This window comes from Euprymna scolopes, chromosome 13, assembly GCF_053919585.1.
Source record: "Euprymna scolopes isolate OS-2025 chromosome 13, ASM5391958v1, whole genome shotgun sequence".
Classification (NCBI taxonomy): domain Eukaryota; kingdom Metazoa; phylum Mollusca; class Cephalopoda; order Sepiida; family Sepiolidae; genus Euprymna; species Euprymna scolopes.
The window spans coordinates 41,682,916-41,708,214 of NC_136494.1; the positions used below are offsets into that span (position 1 = coordinate 41,682,916).

General features: G+C 30.4%; 1 protein-coding gene across 4 annotated transcripts in view; it reads left to right on the forward strand.

The window, feature by feature from the left end:
* The window catches only part of LOC145291987 (uncharacterized), a 210,777-nt gene that overhangs the window by 149,491 nt on the left and 35,987 nt on the right, over positions 1 to 25,299 (forward strand). For 3 of the 4 annotated variants that reach the window (XM_080137948.1, XM_080137944.1, XM_080137947.1), the window contains 11 exons: positions 418 to 618; positions 2,553 to 2,737; positions 2,861 to 2,958; positions 4,682 to 4,887; positions 6,598 to 6,841; positions 7,742 to 8,049; positions 9,617 to 10,051; positions 14,487 to 14,624; positions 17,658 to 17,681; positions 22,532 to 22,597; positions 22,880 to 22,953. In XM_080137948.1, the coding sequence (XP_079994074.1) occupies positions 418 to 618; positions 2,553 to 2,737; positions 2,861 to 2,958; positions 4,682 to 4,887; positions 6,598 to 6,841; positions 7,742 to 8,049; positions 9,617 to 10,051; positions 14,487 to 14,624; positions 17,658 to 17,681; positions 22,532 to 22,597; positions 22,880 to 22,953 (1,979 nt within the window). The remainder of the gene's footprint in view (positions 1 to 417; positions 619 to 2,552; positions 2,738 to 2,860; positions 2,959 to 4,681; positions 4,888 to 6,597; positions 6,842 to 7,741; positions 8,050 to 9,616; positions 10,052 to 14,486; positions 14,625 to 17,657; positions 17,682 to 22,531; positions 22,598 to 22,879; positions 22,954 to 25,299) is intronic. The other variant, XM_080137945.1, reaches the window with a different exon arrangement.

Consider the following 25,299-nt stretch of genomic DNA (forward strand, 5'->3'; position numbering starts at 1 on the left):
CAGATATAATACTAGAACACTCAAGAGTAAATGAAATTTGGAGAATATTTATATTTTGGTGCCTAATTAATATTTTACAAAATCGGAGGTATCTGAATTTTCACGGTGCCTCCACACCTTTTTTACCGCTTTTGCATAAAACTAAATTAAACTATATATAGCTTACATTGTAACCCCTTACATCTAATAGCTGTGTTCAAAAATTCATAATGATCTGTTTATTACTTTAGGATTTAATCCTGTATATTGAAATATATGAACATATACACATACCTAACTTTATATAAATAGATAAAAAAAGATGAAATCAACTTTTTTTCCTAAAAGAGAAAATAATTATTTGAAAAAAATCTCATTAGTTTACGAGATTATTTTTTTAAAATAAACTCCATTCATGAATCTGCTATTCTTTTTCAGTTGTTTGGTAAAAGAATTCTTCCTCATCACTGTGTCATTGCTCATATGGATGGTTCTGTTACACTGACTCCAATCAAGTCGGATGCAGAGACATTCATTGATGATGAACATGTCTCTAAAACAACACTGCTGCAGGATGGTATGATTGTCAGATTTGGACTGAATCATATCTTTAGATTTTCTGATTCTAGATCAGATGAGGTAAGTTTTTTTAAAAAAAAAAAAGAAAGAAAACTTGGACATTTTTAAATGTTAGGAATTTTCATTATCTATATTAATAAAAAGATGCTTGTAAAGTTTAATCCAGACATAAAAAAATGAAAATATCAAAGATTATACTATACATATCTGTTATGGAATGAAGTTATCTGGAAAAAAAATTTCACTTAATTTCATCATTTTTTATTTTTTTTATTTTTATATTTTTTTTACAGCGAAAAAACAATTTCTTATGATACCGAGCAAAAGGTTCGATTTATAGGAAGAAAAGCTAGTATTAAAGATGGGAGGAAGTGTTGGCGCTTTAAACTGAGTTATATCCTGGTGGTGTTTTCCAAAAATTTAAAGATGGCTACCTTCAACACCCTGTCATAAAAATGTGGTTTTTCACTGTAAAAAAAAAAATACTCGATCAAATTAAGTGAAATTTTTTTTTTTTTTTTTTTAAATCTTCAGTCCAAAACAGATACATATAACTTTTTTTTTTTCAATATTTTCGTTTTTTAATGTTTTGATTAAACTGTACAAGTACCGATAAAACTTATGACAACTTTGGCTGTGTATTTCTTGCATTAATTTAACTTTGAAAATTGTATATTGAATCACTATTTTTTTTACTATTAATCAGATATTTATTGAAAGCAAAAATGTAATGTAAAATCGATGTAGATACAGCTAGTTTAGTGTAACTTTCATAATTTATTGTGATTCAGTAATTTTGCATTTGTTTATATTTCAGTTTTTAATAAAAAGAAAATAGATATTAAATTATTCAACAAATCTATATTAACTTGAATCTCAGTGCTTTTATCTTATGTCAACAAGATACATAATGTATATAATGTTGAAAATAAATTCCAATGTTTACTATATGATATATTTGCTGTTTAATGCAAATTCAAGGAGATTACAGTTTACAGTGATAATAAAAACTTCAACACAGATTTATCGCAAAGCTCAAAAGATTAATTCTGTATGAGACTCGCTTTTTCTTTTATTTCCAGACCTATGGTGAACTGAATTAACTGTTTGGCTTTGGATATTACTAACAGTGTTACTAAAACAAAAAAAAACAAAAAAAAAAGAAAGATATCGTTCTGAAATATTTACAATATTTATTATTATAAAATCTGTGGAATAGAAAAATAATTTTAGAGAATAAAAATTGTTCTCTCTTAGAAACTATTTTCTTCATTTAAAAATTTTTTATTGAAATAAAGTAATCAAACTTATGATAGACACAAAACACATTTCAGAAAATATAATTTATTGTTGAGAATTAAAAATCTTAAATTCATTCAAGTACTTGGGTTTAATCATTAGCAAGAAAAACATGAAAAGCTGCAATTTGTATGTGATGGCTTAGCAAAATATCACAATATCAAAATCTGATTAACAATATCATTTTGAAGCATAAAAATCTTTTGCTCATTTATGCACATGTGAGATATAGATCATCACAGCGGAGCTATAAAGAAGTATGCAAGTCTAGGAGATGAGATGTTATAAGATGTTAAACCATATTTTAAATAATTACTTAAATTTCAAATATTTATTGAGTAGAATTTACAAACAACGTTAGTTTGAGGATATTCATATCCAAGAGTAACTAATCAGAAGAGATTCTACCAAACAGTTTGTTGGCTTGAAGTCACACCAAAGAGTCTCAATTTGTGACCAAATAGACATGATAGCAGCATTGTGACTAATTATCTCCCTTCGAGGTAACTTTGGTCCCAACATTACCAAGAGTGTACTGAGAAAACAATTGCAGAATTCATCTGTAAAAGCAATAGATGAAGAGAGTAAACAAGTCAAGACAGTAACTCAGCTAAGCCTTATTAAAAAAATATTTTTTGTATTTTTATTTAGTAAAACAATTTTACTACTTTTTATTTTATTTTCTTTAATTTTAGGACCTTAGTTATCATCGAAGATCAGTCTCTCCCAACCCAAGACATCAGCCTATTCCATATCCAGATGGAATTAAAGATGACCAAAACAAACCATTTGAAACCACTTTCGAACTGAATGGCCAGGTAGAAACGTTAGCTGATCAGAATTTACCACGAGGAATGTCCCGGGAAGATTTACACAAAAAGTAATTTTAAAAATTTTTGTTCACATTTTTTTGATAAAATCTTCAACAAATAAAAATCTAGGAATTGAATATTTTGTTTAGAAGTTTTATCTATGGACATTTTCTTTTTCTCCTTTCCTGCAGTGCCCCTAACCATAGTCCACATAGTCCAGGGAGACATGGTGCCTCATCCGGAAGATCTGCTGAAGTTTTGCCTGCTGCTTTAGAATTTCGAGAAGAAGGTAAGAATTCTTTAAATGTCATTAATTTTTTTTTTAATAGTACCCGATAATGCATTGGGCCACCACTGTCATAGGGGTAGAACTGACTTTTACAGGATGTAAACTTTGCAACATGCATGCCATCAAATCTTTATTTCAATTTACAACAAGTAACATAAACATGAAAATTATGAGATTCAAATTCATGCAAACTTTCCATGACTGACTTATCATTACAGATATATCTGATAACTTTTGTGAATGCAATAACAAAATAATTATTTACTTCTCTCACGTTGTTTTTCTTTTCAGAATATATTCAGAACTTGATTTTTCTAATAAAAATTATTTCTTCCATTGTCAGAACAGTAGCATATTTAGTTCTTTTACTAGAAATTGTGTAAAATGTTGAACAATATATATTTTTTTTTAATGAAATGTCTTGCATATATTTTATATAACTTATTATAATAGAAATGAAGATTCTGTCAGTCTTTAACTAAAAATGATGCAATTTCCTTTTAGTTGTTAATACCTTATTTTAGATAATTTTATTTTTACATTTCTTATATTATTTATGCTATTCAGTTATACTTTAATACCGAATTTAATTTATAAATACACCAAAATAATGAAAAGTAGAAATAAGGAGAGTAGGAAATGGACCTTGGGTTTACTCTCAGCAGCATTTTAACTCTCATTTTCCTTATTTTGTCTTTTAGTCTACACATTCCTTGAGCAATGTTTCTGACAATTGCTGTTTTCTGTGTTGGAATCTATCCATCTAACATTGTTGGCTAGTTTTTTAACTTAAAAGTAGTTTGTTTTTTTTTCCTTTTAGCTTCTTACATCAAATTGCTTTATGCTTTGTTCAGAGCAATTTCCATAAATGACTATATTTAGTTGCTAGCCACTGTTGTCAAGTACTGGTTTAGAGGGTGACTTCAGGAAAGATATATATATGGCAGCTTAACTCTATTTTGGATCACACCCCAAAGTAAAGCTAAAAGTGGCTGTCTGAGAACAATTTCACCAATCTCAGCACCTACCCCTTTCCCTACTTATTGCGACTTTGTAGATTACTTTGTGTACGATGTAGTTTACAAAGACACCAACCATACCATCTGCAACATCAAGGACAAGCTGATTAACAGGATGATATTGGTGGTTGACAATCCTGAAGAACAATGTGGAGGCAGCATGCGTCAGGTTCAAGTCTTACCTTTGTGGTAAAGGCTCAGGGCAGCTTCTTTGGATGAGATGTATTCAGAGTATTTTTTCTTGAACCTTGGAACTGTTGTGGAATTTTGAATCAACCTGAGGATACACTAGTCATATTCCATTCTCCCAGTCTTATGATATTCTAACAGTTAGCTTATTACATCCTCTTGCTACCTCTGCTTAGGATTGAACACAGAACCTCAAGAAAACCTGCACATTTTTTAATCGATGTTCTAGTTGTCTTGGCCATATCCCATAGATATATTACAGCTGCAAAGATTATGGCACATATTGATCCAAACTTTGTGATAACAGCAACCAGGATAAAGAACAGTTCACAATTTGTAAAAATTATAAAAACTCTTAAAAATTAAAATATTAAATATTTTAATGAATTCTAGGCATGATTTGTTAACTCATTATTGAGTCTGTTTGATATCTCAAAGAAATTAATCCTTTTCTTTAAACTTTTGATCATTTAAACATTTAAAATAACCTTTTCTTACCTTTTTTTTTTTTTTAGCTGAAGACCAGTTTTTACGGCAAGTTATCCTAAATACAAAATGCAACACTACCCAGTTCAAACTTGCTCCAACTTACACTTTGTATTTGGCGATACGTCATTGTCTCTCTAATGGGTACTATCCTGACTTGCCACCTCAAGAACGAGCTGTACGACTTACCAACTTCATTCATAAAATTAGTGGAATCATGCAACAAGCTATTGAGGTTAGCATTTTTTTTAATACAAATTCTAACAATCAGTGCTAGGATATCTCCCTCACTCTCCTACCAATCTAATCTTTGTAAACAGGAGAATTGTGAAATTTTAATGAAATTTTCCATTATATAATGAAGTAATAGAATTAGCAATAAATATAACATTAGTTTTAAATTTTAATGATTTTTCTTTTTCAGTTGCACCCTCCTAAATAATATAGTCTTAAAAGAAATACCCATAGAATATACTCTGTTTAGAAAACTTGTTCCATAATTCATAAGTTTAGTAGTTTAGAATTTTACCAAGCATATACTAATGCTCACATGCACCCACCATTCTTTTTAAATTTTTATCACTTAATATAAGTCAATTTTTTTTTTTTATTAAAGTTTATTTTTCAAAAATTTGGAGGACACATGCAAGCATGGATGGAAACATGTCCTATATCATGAAAGTTGACAAAAATTAGTTTGCCATGTTAAAATATTCCAAAATTAAGAATGATCCATTCGTTAGTTTATGATGTTATATATATATATATATATATATATATATATATATATATATATATATATAAAATTATTTAAATGTTAGAAAAAGCCTATGTAAATGAACCAATGTTTCAACATTAATGTCTCATCTGGGTTATATATTTATTTGAATAAAATAAATATTTTATATTAGATCCTATGTGATGAAGGAATATTCGATATTAAAGAGCATTAATGATATAAATTGTAATGATGAAAAATAAAATTTACAATGTTTATCTTTTTTTAAAAACTTTTCTTGAATTTTTTCTTCTAACATATGATAGAAATTCTTTTACTTTACTATTTTCCAAATTTTCAAGTTCATGCAAACTAGTAATATTTTATTCTTCTAATTATTTTCTTTGAGGAGAAGATCTTATTTTTGAAACTGCATGGATTAAGACAAAACTTTTTAGTGCTTATTTAGAATTACACTTAATTAAAAAAAAAAATACAGAAAAATCTTCATGCACATTTTTGTCTTGGAACAAATGTCATATTCCAAAAAATCATGTAAAGTTTTTTTTGTTTTTTTTAATTAAGAGAATCAAATTTTATGATTTTTAGCAAATAATAGTAAAGTAGTAATAAAATAGCACAGTCCATAAATCTTAGTAGTCAAATTGTCACCCTTTGAATTTAACACCTTCTAAAAAGATGTGGTGTCTCTTGACCCCCTTTTCACTTACTCATAAAATTTGATTTTCTTATATAAAAAATTTAATGAATCAATTTACGTAATTTTTAAAATATGACATCTTTGTTTTGTGACGAGTACATACATTATCTTTAACATCTGTTTTTTGTTTTTAATTAAATAATCGCCATCTTTTTTATATTCCTTGTTTGAACATTTGTGAATTTTATTTTTCATTTCAGTTTGTCTTATATCTAACTGTATAAATACAGAGAAACAATGTTGATTTTGAAATTTAAGTGATTTTTAAATAAGTATAAATTTTATAGAATTCAACTTTTGATCTGAATTAATACAAGTGGCCAATATTTTTTATTTTAAAATGTTATTACTCTTAAAAGGAACTTTATATTTTTTTTTCAACTGCATTTTTAAGTAAAAGGAACAAAAGATAAAAGTAAGAAAACTTCCAGATTTTGTTATTTCCAGTTCTAGCTCTGCTAAAAATCTTTATTTAATTTCCATAATTGTGGTTTTTGTTTTAACAGGACAGCCGTGAAGATCCAGCAGCATTAGCGTTTTTGATGGCTAATACTTCAGAAACGTATAATTTCATTAAACAAGACCAGGACACTCGCCTGTTTAGCCGTGAAGCTCAAGAGGTGATGGCGGAGTCTGTCCAAATGGCTTTCCACCATCTTGTTGGCTGCTTACAGTATGATCTTCAACAAACAATGCCAGCTTTTATTGATGATGATGATAGTGTTGAAGATGATGATTTTGGTGTAGCTGGTAAGTTATCTTAAAAATAGAAATAATTTGTAGGTTAATTGTTATAAAAAGAAAAATGTAAGTAATTATAGTTTTACCATGTCATAGTAAGGATAATGTTTCAATAAAAGTTGTGTTCAAAAATAGTTGGATCAATTAGACTTGAGGCATCCCAGAATCAGAAAAAAATACCAAGAGGACACGTTTTGGGTTGACACCAATTTCTTTTCCTTTTACTTCTGGTTGGATTATAAACAAATAAGATATGCATACTTGCCTCTCCAAATTTAATTTTAAAGTTTTATTTACAAAACATTTTTTTTTTGTAAAATATGTAGATTTATAAAGAAATAACGTTTTAAGTAAAAAGAAAAAAAATTACAAACTAATAAACAAAATGTATTACCAAATTAAATTTAACCAAAAATATTAAAATAAGTCGATGTTGTGTAGCGATGGATTACAACCACTTTATTTTGTAAACTGGAGATTTATATAAAAAACAAAAAAGGTAGGGCATATTGAATATAAGTATCATGAAATAACATTTTAAAAATACATGGCCTTATTTACAATCAAGGTCTCCCAAAAAATTCTGGATTGAGACAAACATTTAAATTGCCTCCATTTAAAGGGATTTCTCTTCACTAACCAAGAACAGGAAGGATGAAATTTAATATCAGAACAGGCAGTATACTTTGCTTCTAGCCAAAAGATTAAGGACTGTTTTGACAAAGATATTATGTGGCTTTTAATAAATAGAATATTTATTCATGGCACATTTTATAATCTAAAATAAAAAAGATTATAATATACAAAACTCTTTATTATAAAATATAATATATGCTGTAGCAAAATATCTCCACAAAAAATATAAATTCTTTAATGGGAATAAAGTTGTACGTTTGTTTTCTTCTCCAGAGAATATGAACAGGAATAACCAGAGAATGTCACCTACACTTGGTGACGTCTTGCGAACACTTTCTGCTGCCATGAATCTCCTACGTCGGTGTCGAGTGAATGCTGCCTTGACCATTCAACTCTTCTCTCAACTCTTTCATTTCATCAACATGTGGCTCTTTAATATTCTTATACAAAAGCCAAATTTAAGATTGTGTACAAGACGATGGGGAATCAGGCTGAAACGTAGACTTGGTCGCGTTGAAGCCTGGGCAGAGAAGCAGGGACTTGAGCTGGCTGCAGATTGCCATCTATGCCGAATTATCCAGGTAAAAAGATTTTTATTAATAAGGGGGAAAGGAGAAATAGCTCCATCTAATCTTTCAAGTTTGTCAAAATGCACATAAAGTTCTAATAATTTTATTTATAAAATTGAAACGATTTTTGAAATGAAAAAACAAAAAAGAATATCTAAAATTATTCAAAACTATAAAAATAATCTCATCAAATTTTGACAAACTTTAAGAGTTATCTCCCCTTGGCGTCCCCCATCCTCATAGCGAAAATTGCCTATATGTCTTTGTTGCAATTGTCTGACTAAAATTTGATTTCCTCTTTAAAAAGAAACTATTTGATCAAATTGAGTAATGTTTTTTTTTATGGCATAATTAGAGACTCCCAAATGCTACTAATTTCTAAGCTTGGTTTGCTTAGTAATTTTTCTTTTTTTAGCGTATGTGTTGCCTCTTTGAGTCACCTGACCCGCCACCTTGCATCCTTGTCAATTATTTTGACCTCGTTATACAAAGGAAAGCGTGTTCCTTTTTCTTTCCATGTGATTAGCTAGTTCCGACTTTTTTACCTCCCTTCAGTGTCACAGCCTTACAGTGTTCTTTTAGTCTTACCTTTAGAGAGCGACTGATCTCACCTTTGTATAGTTTTCTGCATTTGCATGAAATCTCATATACAGTTTTTTGTCCTGAGACTTTTGGTCGGGGGTTTGACTTGTATTAGGTGTTTTTTGAGTTAAATCGCTCTTGAATATTGTTTTGATGTATTATGGACTGCATATTTTAAAAAAAAATTTTTTTGGACTCTTTATGTATGATGTGCCCACTGGCAACTTTTCAGGTATTGTCCTTTAGTGTTTGCTCTAGGTTTTCCTCTCTAGGTAATCATGTCAGGGAAGGGTTATTCTTACATTTCCAAATCCTCCTGGTATGTGTTGTCATCGCTACATATTGTCTTGGCATGGTGTTGTAAGCACCGGATGATTCCTTTTTTTTTGTTATATGAATGGTGGGAGTTGAAAATTTTGGATTCATTTTTATAGGGAAAAGTGGTACTTAAAAAAAAAATTTACCCAAACATATTTCTGGATAGAATGTACTTTCCAAAAATATTTAGGTTTAGTATGTGCTTTCCTGCCTTTTTTAGTTATTTATATAAATATGAGGAAAAATACAATAAAGTTTAGCCCAAAATAATTTTTGCCTCTTATTTTTACTACTGAACCAAATGGATCAACCTGGGTAAATAAATAAAAAAAATAAAAATAAATGGCACAAAGGTTTTGATTGTTGGCTGCACAGGGTATAGATATAGTTTCTAGAGAAGCTGATAATGAGAAGTTAGTGATCAGGGAGTGGAAGACAGAATTTGTTTGAAGATGAGGTGAACACATGCAGATCAAGTAAGCCTTTCAAAATCTTCAGGTTTTAATTCTTTAACCTCTATCATAACAGATCATTATGAACACCAAACTAATTTGATGATATACAGTAACATTCAATTCTCTACAAAATAAATTCTGTCATAAAATCGATATTCATGCAAATATAAACTTCTGATAATTTACTCAATAAATCTTTTTTTGTTTTCCATTTTTGCTTTTAGGCTGCCCACCTTCTGCAGGCTCCCAAGAACAATTCTGATGATATTGCCAACATAAGTTCCACATGCTTTAAGCTAAATTCCCTTCAAGTGCGTGCCCTTCTGCAATATTACATTCCAGAAGATAATGAACCACATATCCCCCAGGCCCTGATTGATCGAATGGTCGCTGTTGCTATGAATATGGCTGATGACCTGGCCCAATCTGACGGTAGTGAAATTCATTTGGAGGAGCACAAAGATCTGCAGCTTCCGTTCCTTTTGCCGGAAGATGGTTATTCATGCGATATCATCCGAGGAGTTCCAAATGGCCTTCCAGAATACCTTGAACCTTACACTCAAGCAGGAATCTGCCGTTTGATTCCTCAACCCAATTCAAAAGAACTCTGGACTGTTCACATGATAGGACCAGACCAGCAAGGACCAAAACTTAATGAGGTAAGAAAGTAAAGATGATTTTGTTTTTATATATTTTTTTGTTTTATCTTTATCTTTTTTACTTTCAGACTTGTTATTTGCAGAACTTATTTGGTAATGTTATCTTTGGAGAAAATGATTTTTGAATATGATCAAGAAAATATTCAGTTATTACATGGGAGGAGCATAAACTGTGAAATCAACATTCAAATTCTGTTAAAGGTGTTCAGCTTATTATTAATATCCTTGACAGCGACATAGATCCATCTTTCCTCCTCTTTAAGGGGAAATAGTAGACACTCATGACTTTTGGCCTTTTCTTTAGGAATAAGCTGTAGTATCTGTTCTGATACTACACGTCATCTTTTCTGTTCTTGGTCAGTGGATGAGAAATCCTTCTATACAGAGGCAATTTTTATTTTTGTCTGAATCCAGAGTCTCTCACCTTTAAGTTGGATTTTTCTCATGTAAAAACTCTATCATGGGATGATAAGTAAACAAGGATTAGACTTTCGTGGTTTGGTAGCACAACAAGTCAAAGAGAAGGAAAACCCTGAAATAATAAATATGATTGGATAACTGGTGTTCCATAAGCAACCAACAGGAAGCATTTCATCTGTTCAGCGTTTAGTCATTCCTTAAAATGAAGAAGTTACCATACATAAAAATCTTATTTGTTATTGGCTCTTCCATAGCCAAGAGATTGGGTTCGACTTAGTACCATGGCTTCCCAATGATATCTGTCAAACACAATGACCTTGCATAATGCATCAAAGTTCAGCATACTCATATATTTCAGAATATATATATATATATATATATATATATATATATATATATGGGTATTTTCTGTTATATATTTTTTGAGCATGAGAGGCAATCAGAAATAGTTTAGTTTGTCTTTTTATATTTTGTTCATTTATATTTCAAATAGATTTATGAACAGAATTTCTTTTGTATTATTATTCATCGGACTACTGTTCTCATCTTGAGTGTGATTTTTACAATGTTTTGGTCGATATAACCTCCGACCTTCTTCAGATGTATCTTGTCGAACTCGGGAATTTGGACGGAATTTCAAGCGGAACCTTTTATTTACTTCGCTCTTGTTTCGTCAGCCATGACTGGATAGAGATCCTAAGTTGACCTTCTGTGTAGAAACTACTTTGTGATGGGATCTGATATATATATCAGCAGGAAGAAGGTCTGGCGATGGGATCACCATTGTCCTCGGTACTGGCCAATGCATACATGGAATACTTTTAAGAAATGGCATTAGGATCAACACCACTAAAGCCAACAATGTGGTTGCGATATGTAGATGACACATACTCTGACCCCATCAGGAAGATGTTCAAACGTTACTAGACCATGTGAACGCGATCTGTCCAACTGTACAGTTCACAATGGAAAAAGGAAATAATAAATTATCGTTCCTAGATGTGCTAACTTGCACAGGTCAGAGGTTTATGTCATCTGTATACCGAAAGCCAACTTTCACTGGGCAGTATCTAAACTACAACTCCAACCATCCATATAATATAAAGAAAGGAATCGTCCGTTGCCTACAACACCGAGCAAAAGCAATATGTAGTAACATCAGTGCATATCAAGAGGAGATGAACAGTTTAAGAGAAAATCTCCACCGAAACAACTATCTCGAAGAAATCTGGGCCAAACACAAAAGGACACCACTCAGAAACTCACCACAGTTTATATACCATATATGAAGGGTGTGTCTGAAAAACTTCAACGAATATGTAATCCATATGACATCAGGACAGTATTCAGGAGTGATTCAACTCTCCGAAAACAGCTTATGAGAGTCGAGTCCCCTACAGAAAAAACTCATGACTAAGAACTGTGTATATGAAATCCCATGTAAATGTGGAAGACTATACAAAGGTGAAATGTGCCATCCATTGAAAGTACAGTTAGAAGAACATCAAAAAGCCGTAGTATGTGGAGAAACTGAAAAGTCAGGTATAGCTGACCATATCTGGAAAGAAAAGGAAAACCATCTACCATTATAGGACGAAGTAAAAATTATAGACAGAGAAGAATGGTGGAGAGTAAGACAACTGAAAGAAGCCGCACATATGCTGGGGAATAACCAACTGCTAAGTAGACCTAGTATAGAATTCAATACGATATGGGAACCAGTAATTATAAACAATAGATAATATATACAAGTAATAAGTAAAAACATTAATATATACAAGTAATAAGTAAAAACATTAATATATACAAGTAATAAGTATAGAGATAGATATACATTAATATATAGTAATAATTAGTATTAAATGGTGATATTTACAACTAGAAAAAAAAAGTAGGTTGAAGGCTCTTAAAATTCGTACTAGAATTGTCCACAAGGACCTGTGGCGCAGTGGTTGGAGTACTTGAAAAAATCAATTGTAAAAAGTGATATTCTTCTGAAGGTTGAAGGTTCAATCCTCAGTGTGTATGACTGACAAAATACAATTGTGAATTACTTAGGGCCTCTATCCAGTCATGGCTGATTGAACAAGAGCATGCTACCCCCATGAAGTAAATAAAAGGTTCCGCTCAAAATTCCGTCCAAATTCCTGAGTTCAACAGAAACATTCCAGAGTTCGACAAAATACACCTAAAGAAAGTCGGAGGTTATATCGACCGAAACGTGAAAAATCACTCAAGATGAGAACAGTAGTCCAATGAATAATAATACAAATAATCCTCATCTCAAAAATTCAGAAACGTCAGAATTTCTTTTACTTTTTAATTCTTTGAAGTTTTTTAATATTGAATTCAATATTTTTAAATTTAAAGAAAAGCACCTCTACTACAAACAATAAATGTATAATTTAAATGTTTGAATTGAATAATTATAAATTCTAATGTTTCTCTAAAATAATTATTTTCTTAAGGATGAGTTTACTTTTTTAATAATCAAAGAAAGGAAGGTTTCCTTGTTTTTGCAGCAGATAAAATAACAGGACTGATTAGAGTTCAATCTCTTTTGATTTCATTAACAAAGTTCCAACATATTTTTTTTTATCTGACATGACCAGTTTGACGAGTTGCGCTTGACTAGAATAAGCTAGTTTTCCTTAACAAGATTTCTAGTTTGATATCAGTTTCTCTCCTAAACTGACAAATTTGCATTTAAAAAAATATTGACTTTTCTAATTTAGGTTATTTTATCAATCAAGTTCATTCTAGACATCTAAGATTTTTATCAAAAATAAAAAAAATAAAAAAAGGTTGTAATTTTAAAAAATAGTTTTATTTTTTGTACTAAAAAATTATGTTTAAATCCTGCATTCCTTATAAACTATTATCTTTAGATGCTGAAGTAACCATTGGTAACAATTAAGCAGGTGTTGATCAGTGCAGATTAACTAAATCCGTTTATTGATGGAAATATTCTATTCTTAGTTTTCCATTTTGTTATTACTCCAATGAGAGCAATGCATTCAGGTTGATTATTTTCTTGCTTTCTTGGATTTTTCTTGTACGTTTAAATGTTGTATTGCAATGGATATTAGTTTATAATGAGGAATTTAATCAAAACCCAAACAAATTTTTTCTATTGTTTTTTTTTGTTTTTTTTTACACCTTCTTTGATCATTTCTTTTACTTATAATTAATTTCTTATGGAAATATATTTATGTTTTTGGAAATATAATTCAATGAAGGAATATGTCATAAGATTAAAAGGATGTCTTAGGAAATACTGAAATTTTATAAGTTAGACAACATATATCTTTTTGGCATTTTGGTGGATTAAGCCATAGTTTATTTTCAACGAATATTAAATTTATTATATTTGTATTGTGGGGGTAATAATTGCACCTGTTACTTAGCATATAGTGAACATCATGTTCATCACCAGAAAAATTCAAAGTAATTTTGAAGCTTTTAAACTGTCATTTCTAGTGAGAATGAAGAGCCAAGTGCACATTGGTTTTTTATGTTTACAAAAATATTTTTTAATAGAAATTTTATGAAAGTAAAATTAATTTCATTATGTTATCATTTAGTTGTAAATTAAAACCTATAGTCAAATAGAAATGTTGAGAGACATGCACACATTATATGACGACTTTATTATATATATATATATATATATATATATATATATATATATATATATATATATATATATATATATATAATCTTTGATTGGATTAATTTTATTTCTTCTTGAATATCTAAAAAACATATTTAAATCTTTATTGTTGAACATAAAATGAAGATATTAAACCAGAGGTGGGAAATTGACCAAGAAATTTTTTTGTAATTAATTCCTTCTCTTGACGTCTGAATCAGTTCTGAAAAACACAACATATCAAAAAGAACTTTATTTTTAATTTTTAAATGTAATCACAATTTCATTACCCTTGATAATGTTAAGGATGATTCTAATCTATAATGTACGTTTCTTTTATTTAATTGCATTGTATTTTGGTAGCTTCACCACAAGGAGGTTTCAGGTCCTCATCTTGGACAAGGACCCCGTTCTGAAGAACTACCAAAAGAACCAGAAATTGTTGAAGTCAGCTTTGAAAAAGTGAAAGGAAGCATTGGACTCAGCATTGTAGCAGCAAAAGTAAGTTTCTTTGCTGATTATGGTCATCATGAATGAAGCATCCAACGGGATTTCCGTTCTAAAAGATGACATTTTTATACATTCATTGTTTTTTTTGTTGATTATCTTTTATTAAATGTCAATGAGGAAATATTTTGAATAGCCCTCCCACGGTTTTTAAAGGCCAATATAAAGTCGTTTTGTTTTTGGTTATAAAAATTAGTTTGTTTTGATGTCAATTTTTCTGACATGGCTGTTGAGATTAGTATTGGCATTCTAAGTGATCCATTTTCAGTTTAATGCTACAATAATTTTTCTTATGAAAATATCTAAGACCGTTTTGTCTTCAGCTTTTAATAAATTATTAAAAAATAGAGGATAAACTTTCACATGTTTGATTTATTTCTAACTGGAAACTATTTTTCTTCAAGTCCTGGATTATTTATGTTTTATGGTTTATCAACAATTTAAGGTCATTTAATGTTTTTTTATGCTTCAGGTTTTTAATATTTTCAAATATGTATTCAGTGTTTGGTTTGATTAGCTATTCATTATGTAAATTTATGTGACAAGTTCTATTACGTAGGCTTAGAGTGGACTAATGGTGAGTAAGGATTGATACCATGTTCTCCAAATTTCATGAATCGAGGTCTCATCATCGGATGTAGTTTCAGGGTTGTAGCCATTTTAGTATTTCACTAATTGGAGAATTATTTGGGTCACCTTTGAAAGATATTCATTTTTTTTTATCTTAATATATCCAGATTAGCTTTCAAAATAGTATTTTCTTGTCTAAGCATTTTTGATAAAAGTCATATTGGATGCTGGTTTCTCACATGATGGGGGGGGGTCAAATTGTTAGTGTTGTGTTTTAGTTTTTCATTTTGCTTAATGAAAATTGTACACAAATACAATTATTGAAAGGTTTTCTTTTTTTATTGGATATCTTCATAAAATTGGGGCTAGTTATTTTCAAATTAAAATACAAACTTTTTTCAATTATTTGGTTTCAAATATCTTTACTTTCATTTCTTTTTCTTTGTTTAAATACAGATGGAATAAGATTTTGATTGAATAAATTTATTTACATTTTTTACTTATTTTGTCTAAATACTGTTATATAAATATTATTATATAAATATTGTTATATAAAAGTCACTTTGTGTGTATGTGAGTTCCTTCCTTATAGGTTCCCAAACGGCTGAGCTTATCCTTTGCAAATTTCACACAAAGGTAATATATATGTCCGGCAGTGTTCTTAGATATATTTTGTACAGAAATCTGTCCGATAAGTATCGAAAATTGAAAAAATTCAATCTAAAAAATAATTTTTTTCTTATAGATAAATAAGAATTTTTACACGTTGTATCGGCAAGGGAGATAATAAAATCTTAGATTATTTTTTCTTAAAAAAAAAAACAGGATTATTGACATCTGGAGGAATAGCTCAGTGATAGAACATTCGACTATGGATCTAATGATCACCTGTTCAAGCCCAGGTGTACTTCACCATTTTTTTAAAACTTTTTCTTATTAATGAGTTCAAGTTATGATAAAAGAATAGGTACCATTTAAAATCCCTGCAAATTATTTTTCCTTTGCATATTTTAAAACTAAACATTAATCAGAAGTGACTTTTCCAGAATATTCATTGTCAAACCCAGATATCAGCTGACATGATATTGTAAACAAACACAGACAGAATTTGATGAATGATGAATGAAATTATCATTGTTTTGTTTTTTAATTTTTTTATTTAAATTTTTTTCACAAATTAGTTTCCCGGACAAATTATTTCTCGTAATATATAATCAATAGAGGATTGATTCTATGATAATAAATATGCGGTCTGCATAAATTAAAATATGTTTAAGCGTATTGTATGACCGAGCAACACCAGGTGTCTGGCTAGTCTCTGTATAAAAGATTAGTTTATTCTCCATTTTATTGGTTCCATCTATCGATATAAAACCATTGTCTTTAAAATGGTCTGCTGTATCACCGCTTTTACTGCATAATCTGTAGGCATAATAAAAGAAAATGTCAAAGTATCGTAATTTTATTTTAGGACTTTAAACATGTGAGGTGGATGGCGGGAGGTAATGCACAGTCATTTTTATATTGATGGAAACTATTGAACTATTTTTATTTTTAATTGAATCTGTTGGTGATGAATACTCTCAAATTAAGTTATTTCTAATGTTATATTTCCAATTAGGAAATACATTTATTAATTCTATATTTGTTCTAAGTGCTATACTGTAGAAATCTTGTACCATCCTAAGTTAAGATGGGTGTGTGGTGTGTTGTACATTTTCTAAAATCGGGCAAAATGGGTAAAAATAATTTGACTATTTTAAATCTTGAAACTAGCTATGCAGGTTTTGAAATGAACAAATTAGAGATTGCAATAACAAATTCTACTAATGTAATTATTTTAATCATAGATTTTTTTATCAAATTCTCATTTTTTCTTTTATTCTAAATTGGTTGATTGAATGTCATTTTTCTTATGATTTCTCAAATAGCGATTGTTTTAGTTTATGAATTATGGTCTACAATGCTCTGCTGGGTAGTATTTAATTTGACAAGATGGGTTTTATAACATTTCTCCTAATCTCTTTCTCTCTCATTTATCAACACTTCGCCTCCTCCTCCTCTTTTTCTCTTGTCAACACTTCTCCCTCTCTCTCTGTCAACACACCTCCTCTTCCTCTCTCTCTTTTATTTGTCAGCACTTCTTCCTCCTCTCTCTCTCTCGTTCAACACTCCTCCTCCTCCTCCTTCCCTCTCTTATTTGTTCAACACTACTTCCCTCTTCTCTCCTCTCTCTCATTGTGTAACTGTTATACAGCAGGTTAATATATTATCATTAGCAAAGAAACATCCCTTTCCTAACTTAATGCATTTTCTAAGTTTTATATAATAAGGTTACAATTGTTGTATGATTATCAGTGCTTTATTCTGTTGTATGTCCAATATGCATTTTCCTTCATTCATCTTTTTGTCTCCCATTAAATTTGTTGGCCTGTTCATTATTTTCTCCATATTTAGACAACAGATCAAGATTATTATAAGGTAAGTTCTTCCCCTCATTAAATCGCATCTCATTTTTCAAATTTGGAATGACTTTGAATATGCACATCTTCACTTGGAATAAAATCTCCCTTTCTCTACAAAATCTGTGATTCATTACCTAATGACAAATTCATCAGAGAGTTAATAATTAATTGCTTTATTATATATGCTACAGACTGAACCATGTTTTATGATGTATTTTAATGAAATAATACAAATTTTACAAAAAATAAGATGTACAAATTTTTTTTTTTTTAAATTTTTCTTTTTCTTTTGATATTTAGATATGAATTTTCACATGGTCTGCATTATTTTCAATTAAAATATTTCACCTATTCTAATTCTAGTTTTTGTAAAATATCAACATCTTTAAAATCTGTTTGAATTTTTTTGTTTTTAGCTCTGTCAGTACTGCATATCTATTTCTATAGGAAAAGATGCTACTTCAACAGCTCAAAATATTATTACAGTAAATCTATGTGCAAATTGACCAATCAGAGTACAAAGCTGAGAAATTTATAATTCTAGAATATTCAATAAATTTCCTTCATATAAAGTGACAACTTAGATTGGCTCAAATACAGGTTACTCATTATGCAGCTCGATAGTGAAAGAAACCAGACATTCCTTGCCAAGAGGAATTATACCAAAAGCAAAAATCTCAAAAATCTAAACACCTTTAAAATTTGATTGTTTCTCACTGCACATGTAGAGCAAAATCATAATCACCTCAACTTACCTCACTACAATGATTGACTTCTGCAGGTTAGCAATGGCTATTAGTATCTCACGAGCTACAACCAGTAGACAAGCAAGTTCTTTAATGGATACCACAAGTACATAGCATCAATAAGAACACTTGTTCATTGCAATCACAAAAACAATTTTCATAGAGAAAAATTAAATAAATCTTGATATTCTCGTTAAGAATACTTGAGCTTTCATGACTGCATGCAACCTTTATACAACACAAATCTTTTACACAACACTGCTTACACACATTCTCATTAACCTTCTCTGTTCATAAATCTTGTTTTGTTGGGACTCAAATGATTTGTTTATGTTGATCATCTTGATATTTTTGGGACTTGTTATAGTTTTATAGTTGTGAATGTTTAAACATTACAAGTCTTGCGACAATTCACATGTAGACATTTCATGAAAATAATTGAACTTGCATTTTGCTGATTTTTTTTTTTACCCCACTTATACAAAGTGTACATATTGCTGATTTTTTTTCAATAGTAATTCATGATTAAATTTTATAAATTCTGGAAAGATATAAAAAAAATTGCCCCCCCTCTCCTAAAAATAAAAAAAAAAAAAGCAAACTCAATTTATTTTATCTCTAAGCATCTCCTAAATCTACTTTTATATAAAAGTCAATTTGTGTGTGCGAGTTCCTTCCTTATAGGTTGTGAAATGCCTGAGCCTATCTTTTGCAAATTTCACGCAAAGGTAATTTATGTCTGCCAGTGTTCTTATGAATGTTTTGTACAGAAATCATCAGATAAGTATCGAAAATCGAAATAATCCGATTCTAGGGGAGTATTTTTCAGTACATCGACCAAGGAAGATAATTCTAAGCAAATCGTTTCTTTAAAAATAGAACTATTGTCATCTGAAGATATAGCTCAGTTGCAGAGTATTAGACTACGGATGAAATGGTCCCCCGTTTCAAACCCGGGTGTATCTCACTATTTTATTTTAATTTTTTTTCCTATTAATGAGTTCAATTTATGATAAAAGAAGAGGTACCATTTAAAATCCCTACAAATCATTTCTTTGCTTGCATATTTTAAAACTAAATATTAATCAGAATCGACTTTTCCAGAGCATTCATCATCAAACCCAAATATCAGCTGACTTGATATTGTAAACAAACAGAATTTGATGAAGGACATTATTATTATTTTTTTTCTTTTTTCTTGTGAATTAGTCCACCGGGCAAATTATTCCTTGTGATATATAATATTCAATGGAGGATTGATGCTATGAAAATACATATGCAATCTGCATAAATTAAAATATGTGTAAGCGTATTGTATGATCGGGCAATGCCGGGTGTCCAGCTAGTGTTCTATATAAACATTTTTACTTATTTTATCTATTTTATACATTTTTGTGTGCTATTACTTATTTTAATTAAATTGTTTAGTTTCCACACGATTTTTTGATTCAGTGATATTTTTTTGTCTTGGAGTTTTGCATCCTGACCTTTCTCATTCCATTTTCTTTATCAATTCATGTTTCTCTTTAAAAGTTTTCATTTCTCTTTTAGAACAAAATTACATTCTCTCCATTATAAACAATTTTTTTGTGTTCAAACAAGTTGCATTACTTTTATATTATTAAATATGTCCTCCATTCCAATAAATAAAAATTGACTCTAAAAATGTTCTGTATTCCACTGCATTATTATTAGTTTGAATTAGTGATACCCAATTTTAGTGAAGTACACAACAAACCTCCATAAGCAATGTTTTATTTTCTGGAAAGATCATTTAATTGAATCTCTGAAGACATTAACGATGACTTACAAAATAAAAATGTCTACTTCAATATCTTTTTATTCATGCATTTTACATTTAGATTAAGTTAAAGATAAAACTTCTGTTTTGTCAATTATTTTCTTTTGTTTTAAAAGGAAATGCAAATTAAATTTGTTTAATACACTTTGAAAACTTTTTCAATCATTCCTGTTATTTTTAAATAGTTATAAACTTTATTAACCATATAGGTTTTATTTATAACAATCGTTCAATGATCTTATTTTTCAATTTGTGTTAAGATGACATTTAACTAAAAGTGTGATAGTTTGTTGTCATATTATGGACAGTTTTCTTTTTTGAATATGACCGCACTTGTGAGTTTGCATGTTTTTGTAATTTGATATGAATTATATTTTGTATTTTGCAAACATTTCGCTGTCCTTCATCTCTTTCAATGTTCTCTGTTTTTCTGTTTCTTCAAAACATTTTATAAAACCAAATTTGATCATTTTTCATCCATAAAAAATGAATCTTATCAAGTTTTAGTATGAAATTATTTAACAGTGATCGATGACTTTTATAGCATATTGTGGGAAGGCAATCATAAATTTTCACAAGAGTTGAGAATTTTTCATTTTTTATTTTTTGTTTTTTAATTAACACTCAACATCTGGCATAATCTGTCAAGATTTATCAAATATGAAATATTTTGTGTAAGAATATGTACATAAAATATAATTTTCAGCATAAATGTTAATTTTTTTAATATTTTTATTGTCTGAAGTAAATCTCAAATTAATATGGTCGTAAAAATGTTAATCTTTCAAACTTAAATAAAATTTTTAAAATTTAAGATACCACTTATGGCTAAATCTGTATTAGTCCAACTGTTACTAAAAAAATGTTAATTCAGTATTCTTAATCTTTTTACTTGTAAATTCTGTTGCTTGAATTTTTTTTTTCTATAATTTTTTCCTTGTTTCATTGAACTTTAATTTTAAATTTAACTTTAAATGCTGCATGCATTTCTCATTTCTTGTGTATGAGGTGCTTTCAATAAGTTTCCAGACATTTTTCGTATGTGCACTTGTATTGATAGTACACACATGAAACTCTCGTCTCCTTCGAAGTAATCTCCTCCGGCTGCAATGCACTTGTTGTACTATTCCAACAACTTCTGAAAAGCCCCATAGAAATCCTCTTGCGTGACCGTGTCAATGATCTTTGTCACAGTCTCTTTCATCTCCTTAATTGTCTCATAACAACAGCCTCTAAGGTTTTCCTTATGGAATAAGCAAAGTTACAGGGAGCAAGGTCTGGACTGTAAGGGTAAAGAATTGTCTTGATGCTCATTTTGGTCAAATAAGTCTTAACATCTTGAGCATCCTTGGGATAAACTTCACAAAAATCTTCCACATCATCAGTTCATCCCAAATAATTGTGCGTACAGTATCTACACTAACATCAAACCATGCACTTATTGTTTCTATAGAGATACGACCGTCTTAATTCATGTTATTCTTTATTTGGCCAATAAACTATGGTGTTCTCATTTCCATACTCCTCCCACATCTCTCATCATCTCTCACAGACTCCCTATCTTCCTTGAAACTCTTACGCCACTCAAAAACTGATGCTCGATTCATGCAAGATCATCTAAAAGCAGTCAGAAGCATTCCGTACATTTATGTAGCACTTTTCCAACAGAATTTTATTGCATATCGTTCTTTAAAAGTGTCCTTACACCCAGATTGCATTTTTTTCAATTTACCAGCTGTGACAATCAGGTTTTAGTAGGGTGTATTCCAATTCCTGCTGTAGCTGTTCATTTGAACCTGAAATCATAAAAATGGGTCAGTCATCTCATAAGATATATTCCAATAACATACTGAATTTTAAAGAATCTACAACAATTTTAAATGCTTGTATAAAAAACGTCTGGAAACTTATTGAAGCCACCTTGTACTTTGTATTAGTCGACACTTGTTTGCATTTTGTTTGTTTACAGTAAACTACCCAAGTTTACTAAACTAAGCAAAGTCTAAAATAATTCAGAAATTATTCTAAGGTTTCAAAATTGATAAAGATTTAAGTAATTTAATTTAAATCTTGAAAAACTATCTATCTTTACATAACATAAGCTCATCTTATTTAAATGTATTAAAAATTACACTAATCAAAATTCTCTGATGAAATAACATTTTTAAATTAAGGTTTATATATAAAAAAAATGAAAACAACTCTGATTACATGCAGGATTCCATTCTTAGTTGATTAGTAACTCTTCATATTGTATGGGTAATTTTTGTTTTTAATGCCATTTTGTTTTATTATTAACTTCTGTTTTATTTAATTTAGGGTGATGGTCAGATGTCACGAGGAATTTACATCAAATCTGTTGTTCCTGGAGGCGCTGCAGCTCTGGTAATTTTTGGTTGTCATCTATACCCTTCACTCTCTTTTTTATTCTATTCCTCCTCCTCTCTTAATTTCTCTTTGATATATTAAGATTGTTTATGAATTTACAATAAAATCAAATGTTTGCAACTTTTCTAAATTAACAATTCTTTAAAACAAGTGGATATTAATAATTTATAGAATTAAGATAAAAAAAAAAAAACTTTTCAAATTTCAAAACAAAAATTACAATTATTTCTCTTTCTAACCCCCCCCCCTTGTATCTTCTCTCTTATTGTTTATGAATAGGATGGTAGACTTCAGGCTGGAGACCAATTGTTAGAAGTGGATGGCCGTAGTTTGGTTGGGCTAAGCCAGGAAAAGTAAGTTATGTTTTATCTTCTTATAAGTACAGATAATTGCATGTTTTTTTGCTTTTCTTTTTTTAAACTGAATTTTTTTTTTTTTTTTATTTCCATTTTAATAAATGACCAATTCTTTGGTTGCAGTAAGGAATGAATGCGTGGTTTAGATTATTTTGCCTTTGTATTCTACGTTGGGAGAGATTATATATATATATATATATATATATATATATCCATCCAGAGAAAGTTGATTAATTAGTTAATAGTAAGTACCAACACTGAAAACTAGATTTCTAACTTTCGCCAATTTTTTGAGTTTCAATTAGTTTTAAAGATCATTGAATAATAAACATTGGAGAATCCTTTTTTTTTTTCTTTTTTTTTTTTAAACATTTTTATCTAAATATAAATATCTTTATACATACAATGGAAGAAGTTCTGAAAATTGGTGTCTCAAATGAAACACTGATTCTAAATAGGTGTCCAAAATGTTGTAAAAATTAACCCGATATGTTGAACTTATTTAAAATTAAAAATGATTATAAAAAATTGTTATTTTCCCATTCATTTAAGTTTGGTTTTTATTTTGTACTAGCGGGGGGGTACCCGGCGTTGCTCGGGTGTTTGTAGGTGTGTGTATGGGGGGGGGGTAATTAATAATCCTGCTTAAATATTATAAAAAAGACGATGTAAAAAAACAAAACCAAAACAAAAAAAAAAATGGCATAAATAAACATGCGTATGGGGGGGGGGTAAACTAAAGAATAAGCGAAGTAATAAAAAAAAACGTTTGGTCGGGAGGAGGGATTGAACTCGGAAGTGGAAAACAATACCAACTACTTAACGGTCTCGACCACGAGTGCGAGTAATAGATTAGCATGTTAAGTTAAAGCTTATACAGAGTTTTAAGCGATAGTAACAACCCCGGGAACGCGTGCGAAAGAAGCCTTTGCGAGACATACACGAAATGGTCACACATTGAGTTTGCAATTACAGGATACTCTAACTTAACTTCTAAATCTGACCCCCAAGATCGCCATGGGCATGGAATATGTGCCTATATTAAAGATAGCTTTCCATGTGGGAGGGACATCTCCAGGGAAGATCCTAACTTACCTTATATGTGCTTCCGGGTTGCTTTAGCTCACACTACTGCATTTATATTTACTCTCTATCGCCCCCACAACAGCGGAGTTACTATCTTTCAAAGCATATCTGAGAAAATTGACCAAGTCCTTTCTACTTATCCTGCAGCTAACATTCACGTATGTGGAGACTTCAATGTTCACAACGTCGAATGGTTGACCCACTCAAACAAGACCGATGATGAGGGGAGGTTCTGTCATGATTTCTCCATTGCCTATGACCTCACTCAGATTGTTCAGGAACCTACCCGTGTGCCCGATAATGACGGCCAGTATGCGAGCCTACTAGACCTTTTTCTCACAACTTGCCCTGAACTATGTTCAGTTTCTGTTCTGTCGCCTCTTGGATCTTCCGACCACTCTGTTGTATCAATTAAGATAAAAATGAAATGTAATAAGTCCCCAGACGTACCTCTTCATCGTACAGTATATCGATACACTAAGGCTGACTGGGATAGCTTCCGTACATTTATATCTGATCTACCTCTGCATTCCATGTTTAAAAAGGATGTGTCCTCTATAGTATTAGACCTAACTGAATGGTTAATTGTAGGTATTGACCATTTCATACCCTCTAAAAAGTTTCAGCAAAAACCTAACAGCCAGCCATGGTTCTCTCCAGAATGTGCTGCTGCCATTGCGCACAGAAATCACTTTTTCCACTGCTTCAAACGTAATAGATGTATGGAAACTAAAGCCGTTTTCAGGACTGCCAGCAACCATTGTAAGAAAGTAATAAGGAACGCAAGAAAGTTGTATGCTCAATCTGTTAAGTCCAAAGTAGCTGAGCAGCGGCTTGGTTCCCACCAGTTTTGGCAAATAGCAAACAGAATCCTGAACAGAAGCGTGTGCTCCATCCCAACTATTATCAATGGATCTGAGGTAATCTCGTCAGCATCAGACAAAGCCAAACTCTTTGTCAAGAACTTTGCAGCTAATTCTACCCTTTGCGACCAAGACCGCCAACCCCCAATATTTCCTCTTGTATCAGAAAACACGCTATGTGATATACGTATATCTGTACGTGATGTTGCCAAACTAATCAAAAACCTTGATTCCAGTAAAGCAACTGGCCCTGATGGTATTCCAATCATAGTACTCAAAAAACTTCAACCTGAACTAGCGCCCATACTTACAAAACTGTTTAAACGTTGTCTTAAGGAGAATAGTTTCCCATCTCCCTGGAAAATCTCATCAGTATGCCCTGTATTTAAGAATT